This window comes from Mauremys mutica, chromosome 1 (assembly GCF_020497125.1).
Source record: "Mauremys mutica isolate MM-2020 ecotype Southern chromosome 1, ASM2049712v1, whole genome shotgun sequence".
Taxonomy (NCBI): Eukaryota; Metazoa; Chordata; order Testudines; family Geoemydidae; genus Mauremys; species Mauremys mutica.
This window is the reverse complement of record NC_059072.1, coordinates 366,538,262-366,544,584: the sequence shown is the minus strand read 5'-3', so window position 1 is coordinate 366,544,584 and position 6,323 is coordinate 366,538,262. Positions and strand designations below refer to the sequence as shown.

At 48.2% G+C, this 6,323-nt stretch overlaps 1 protein-coding gene across 1 annotated transcript; it reads left to right on the top strand.

Annotated features, from left to right (window-relative positions):
- The first annotated feature begins 458 nt into the window (after nt 1–458).
- On the top strand, nt 459–1,406 carry LOC123362271 (olfactory receptor 52K2-like). The gene has a single exon (XM_045002703.1). It carries the CDS (start codon nt 459–461, stop codon nt 1,404–1,406), a length of 948 nt encoding a protein of 315 aa, XP_044858638.1.
- Nucleotides 1,407–6,323: the final 4,917 nt, after the last annotated feature.

The window sequence follows — 6,323 nt, the reverse complement described above, 5'->3', positions numbered from 1 at the left end:
ATTGTGAGCAACTGGGTGAATGTGGAAATCCCTACAGCATAGACCCTGTACCCTGGGTTTCAATGCATTAAGGAAGAATGATGGAATGCCACTATCCACACCTGTGTTTCCGGCTGGTGCCCATTCAGTTTTCCCACATCGTAACGTGTAGGAATTATTGATGCACGGAGCACCATCATATTTGGAATTGACATTAGTAGGGTCAGTTGTTCACAATTCATTTCTCTGAATTATGAAAACACCATTTATCAGTGTGTGAAGAGTGACAAATCTGCTTCACCCATGAGAACACCTCCAGGAGGGCATGCAGTGTCTCATATTAACATTGTCTCTCTACCCAGGAATATTTACCGTGACCATCACCCTAGAGCTTGGGCACATACAGGAAGTCGGGAAACATACGATACATGCAGGAGACACCATTCTGCCTCACATTTGGACACCTTCTCCTCTACTCCATGTCAGATTCCAACAAAACTGATTTCACCAACCCCTCCACCTTCATCCTTCTGGGCATTCCTGGCCTGGAGGCGGCCCATGTCTGGATCTCCATCCCCTTCTGTGCCATGTACATCATAGCTGTCTCGGGGAACTTCACCATCCTGTTCATCGTGAAGATGGAACAAAGCCTCCATGGGCCCATGTACTATTTCCTCTGCATGCTGGCCCTCACCGACCTGGTCCTGGCTACATCCATCCTGCCCAAGACGCTGAGCATCTTCTGGTTCAATTCCAGGGAGATCAATTTCAGTGCCTGCCTCACCCAGATGTACTTCATTCACTGCTTCTCAGCTATGGAGTCTGGGATCCTGGTAGCCATGGCTTTGGATCGCTACGTGGCCATCTGCCACCCCCTGAGACATTCCACCATCCTGACAAACCCCGTGGTGGCCAAGATTGGCCTGGCCATGGTGCTGCGTGCCTTCATGCTCGCACTGCCCACTCCCTTCCTGGCAAGACTGTGGCCATATTGCAGAACGAACATCATCCCCCACACGCACTGTGAGCACATCGCCGTGGTGAAGCTGGCCTGCGCCGACACCCGTGTCAGTAGTTACTACGGCCTCTTTGTGGTATTCTTTTTGACTGGTCTGGATGTGCTTTTTATTGCTGTGTCCTACACCCAGATCCTCATGGCCATTTTCCGCCTCCCCACAAAGGACGCTCGGCTCAAGACATTCAGGACCTGCAGCTCCCACTTCTGTGCCATCTTAGCCTTTTACATTTCATCTCTCTTCTCCTCCCTCACGCACCGTTATGGGCACTATGTGGCCCTGCATTTCCATGTTCTCATGGCCAACGTGTACCTCCTGGTGCCCCCCGTGATAAATCCCATCATCTATGGGGTGAGGACCAAACAGATCCGGGACAGGCTGCTCTGGCTCTTTACTCATAAAGGGACCTAAAGTTGGTGCTCTGGCTCTCAGCGCAATCTCTGTGCAGAGCTGGGTGGTGACATGGCCCTGGGCCCTCTTCTGTGAATCACTTTCCTGACCACACTGTGCTGTGGCAGCATGGCAAACTGCAGAATCGGCCTCTGTGCATTCACAGGGTGGCCACATTTCTAACTGTGGGTAACTAGACCTTTCAAGTCCCACCCACTGCCCCATTTCGTCCCCTGAAGACTCTGCCTGGGTCACTCGCTCTTCTCCCCTCTTCACTCACTGAGTTTTGTCCGCCTTCCCATACCTTTCTGCAGGGACTTCATTTCAGATTTTGGTGCGGGGGGTTGCGGGTGGGAGCAACTTTAACTGTGATTCCAGTGGCTACTTAGGCACTTGAAAACGTAATGTTTTGGCAGATAACTTGGCAGTTAGCTGAGAGGAGCAGTGTTTCTAATTCCAATATAAAAGAAAGAAAATTAAAGCAATAATAAATCTACTAAGCTCTTATAGAAACATGTTTAACATCTTGTGGAAAGTCACTTAAGGAAACTGGTTAGTTTTCAGATTTTCATGGATGTTCTTTGTTACTCTGCAGAGAGAGAAAGAGAGAGAGAGAGAGAGATCCCATCAGGCCTCCTGGGTTCTCCCTGAGCTCGAGATGGGGAATGGGTCTTGTGGGTTACACCAGGGGCAGGTACATATAGGATCTGTATAAGTATAGGCACCGACTTCACCTCTGGCGGGTGGGTTCTCAACTCTCCCCCCCCTCCGCCCCATGCCCTGCCCCCACCTCTTCCTGCCCAGCTCTGCCCCGTTCCAGCCCCTTCCCCAAGTCCCTGTCCCTGCACACCTCTTCCTGCCCCTGCTCTGCTCCCACCCCATTTCCCAAGTCCCCGCCCTGGTACCCGGGGTTCTTTCAACCCAAAGCTCTTGGTAGCTTTTACTCTGTTGAAGGTGGTGTCAGGAAATAAACCAGGGGAGACGCGGCCGTCCGGCCGCTAGATGGCTGCACAAAAGGACAACACAAGAGTGCTTTCACTTAAAGCTACACTTTACTAGTCTCAAGCACTTACACACGTCCGCAACAGGTTAGTAAAACACCCCCAACCCTTGATAATTACCAGAGCTGAGTGTGGCTTTCGAGTGGCACAGCATCAGCCTGTCTGCCAGTGGGGAACAGAAGATGCATCCAGAGGGAGAAACCAGCCCCGAAGAGTCCCCCAAATGATTCCCTATCTCAAGCTTTTCCCCCTTATTTATACATTAGTAATAGAATGACATGTCCCTTAAAGAAACCATGTTAAGTAAGCGTTTCAATGATCAAGCATACAAGGCAGGTGACATTGCTGAATACTTCACTACCTTTGAGAGGCTGTGTGATTCATAAAATTCCAGATGACCAGAAGATGCACGCTTTAGTTGCAAAGTTAACCAGTAAAGCTCTGCATATACTCAATAAAAAGCTAATTGAGAATGCTTTAGATTATTGTATATAAAAAGAAATAATTTTGAATCAACTTCAGATTGCCTGTGAAATATATAGAGTGAAATTTAGGAATCATTACAAGGGTGCTGGTACCAGTAAGGTGGAATATGTAAACAAAAATGAAAGATTTGATGGGAAAGAGTGTTGTCAGTAGCTACCGGTGTGATGCTCTGTTCTTGTTCGATGATGATAACAGTTGGCTGCATGAGTGTTCCCTCTGTGTGCTGTCCCGGCTCCGCGCAGAGAGCTGACACAGCAGACCCCGAGAGAACCCCCAAAGACCACAGACTGTAGTAAGGTACAAAGGAACCTGAACCAGGTTTATTTTCAAATGAAACACAATAATAGTTTCCTATAGACTCTACAGGACATACTACGAATATGTGCTCCCTGGCAATGGATGCAGCTCAGTCAGTGGTGGGACTTTCCACTGCCCCCTAAGCTGGCCAAAGACGCGCACTTCGGAACCTACATTTATACAGTTACAGGACAGTTACTCATCCCTCCTGACATATTGAAGTAGAGCCCCTTGACTCATTAGGGTGCTGTCTCCCCTTTGATCATGTTGTTCCAGACATACAGATCTATCCATCATGCTGTCCTGTCTTAAAGATGCACCTGCCTGTTCCATGTTATGTCTATGGAGTGTCCTTGTATCAGGCTGTGAGTGAGGCCTGCCTCTGGCTCACAGCCCAGCTTTTGCTTAGCAGTGCCTGGAAGTACTTTGGTTCAGGCTTCAGGCCTCAGACTAGGCCTTTGACATGAGAGTTTATATTCCAAGGCCTCATCTTACTACAAAGATAAGGGGCAAAGGTGTTACAAGCTTTGAGGAAATGTTTGACCTTGTTTCTCAGGAGCATTTCTTAAACATATGTAAAGATGAAGTAAAACAATTTTTATGGGAAAAAGGTTGAAAACTGTGGATGAGATGGCTGCGCTAACCGATGATGTTTGGCAGACACTCATATCTATTTTAAACATACCACAGTTGGAAGGGTTTAAACTTGGTGGGAAGCAGGGATCCTGTTTTACCCCTGGGAAGAAAGAGGCTGGCTGGGAGGCTGGGTACTCACCTCCACCAAACCATTCATCTAATCCTTGACCCAAATCTCCTGTAAAAAGAGAAGAGCCCAGAAGATGCTGTCATTGCAATTCCACTGATCACCTGGGGAATAAATGCCCAGTGCTGGGAGGAAGCAGGCCGCAGGGACACCATGAGAATGCTGCCACCTTGAGCACAGAAGCTCCTCAGGTGCCCGTCACTTATCATATCATACTGGGTGTAAAAGCAGCATTATTGTCAATGAACACCTTGGGTGGGAAGATGCAGGAGCAGAAATTTGTGTGTATAGTGCAAGAAGGTGAAACACAGTCAGGACAGATTTCAGCGGTTTTATTACTAGGAGATTACAAAATCCTTGTGACTTTGGTTAAAGGCCTGGTCTACACTAAGGTGGGGGGTCGAACTAAGGTACGCGACTTCAGCTACGCGAATAGCGTAGCTGAAGTCGAAGTACCTTAGTTCGGGCTACTCACCAGTCCAGACGCCGGGGGAACGAAGTCTGCGGCTCCAAGGTCGACTCCGCCACCGCCGTTCGCGGTGGTGGAGTTCCGGAGTCGACCGGAGCATGTGGGGAGTTCGAACTATCGCGTCTTGATTAGACGCGATAGTTCGAACTCCAAGAAGTCGAACTCTCCGCGTCGACCCGCGCGGTAAGTGTAGACCTACCCAAAGTGTACATAGAAACTGAGGATTTGAAGGAGTATTATTAGTGGGGGTACTAGACAATAATCCTGTTGATATGCTAATCGGCAATGATTTCTTCTGTGTAGCTTGGGCTGTTAATGGTAATGTCCCAGGAACTGCTGAGGGAATGGGAGAAAATCTTCTTGATTCCTCCTCAGCGGTGAGAAACTGCATATTTCCAGGGGCTGAGGTGGTTGAGACTGGCTCCTCCCCTGCAGCTGAACGCGGTGTTGCCTCAGAAAGGGAGGGGAGTATATTGCCTTTCTGTGAAAATGCTCTTTCAGCTGTTAGCTGCAAGCCTGTCACAGATGAACCAGGGATAGATCCCACCCTAGGGAGCATAGGGAGATGTGTCCCAGAGGGGAGCAGAGATGGGGGTGATGCAATCTTAGAAACCATTGTGGAGGTTTCATTAACTCTGCAGCTGGAGGCAACATCAGCTCAGGAAGGGAGTAGGATGGAGCGCCAGCTGGTGAGACAACTGTCCAGGCTGTGAGTCCTCCATGGTTGATCAGGGCATAGATCCCACTGTAGAGAGCATAGGGGTGACGTGTCCCAGAGAGGGGCCCAGAGAAGGAAATTGGGTGAGGAATAGTGAGAGAACAGGAATGTCTCCTCACTGCTCACATGGGGGAGGATGGCCAGGAGAGAATGGCAGGTTCAGCATCTGCGCACCCAGGCACTCAGCCTGTGAGTCAGGCTTTGAGAGGGAACCGTGTAACTGATTTCTTGGATGGGAGTAGTCACACAACTGACCTCTAGGGGATAAACAGAGGGATGACGGAGAGTACCCAATCCAGGTCCCGATCTCTCAGGACTTTGGTCCTGACGTATTTGTGAAAACGATCTCTGTCTCGGTAGGACAGGATGTAGAGCCTGACAAATAGTTGTTTGTGAAAATGCTAAAAGGTTCTGGCCAAGCTAGGAGTAGTAAACAAGGAGCCCTTTGGGGATACAGCTTCTCAGCTAACACCTGTAAACAGGCTCAAAGCTTCTTGCAAAAGGGAAACCATAATAAACCTGGTCTGCTGTGTGTAAGGAGAAGCTGCGGCACATCACGGCATTGATAAATATCTGTATGGAGGTATCACCAGTTGGAAAAACACAACGTTTAGCAATGCTGCACAGCTACAAAGAGAGATTATCTATCATGACCCAGAGAAGGCACTTGCTGACTTTTGAGATCACTAGGCTGATCTACAAAATGTTAAAAGATACACAGAACTTTGCAACAACACCTGTGGGTAACACCACAATGTTTGCAACGCTTGGGAGTTGTATGGTCAAAAGCTAAAGAGGGCCTTGTGCAAACTGTCTCTGCATTAGTCAGTGACTAACACTCCTGCAGTAAACTAAGGTAGGGGGAAGTATAATGTTCTGTGCTCCAGAGCAACACCCTGGCACCCCCCTATTTACCCTGGAGATATGATTATGATGTGTTTTATAAAAGTATGGCATGTAAGGTATCAATGGAGAAGTTATGATTTGCTGAATATGGTTATGCTATTTGTGCATGTACCATTTTTGTGTCTAACATTATGAATATTGCCTCTGTACCAGTATTTCAAATGTGTTTGCTCTTGGGTAATACCCACAAGGTAGTTAACATCCAGTCTAGCCAGCACATTGTGGATGAACCATTCAAAGTAATGGCCAATTAGGAAACACAATAGGCCTTAGAAGAAGCATATCCTACCTGACGGAC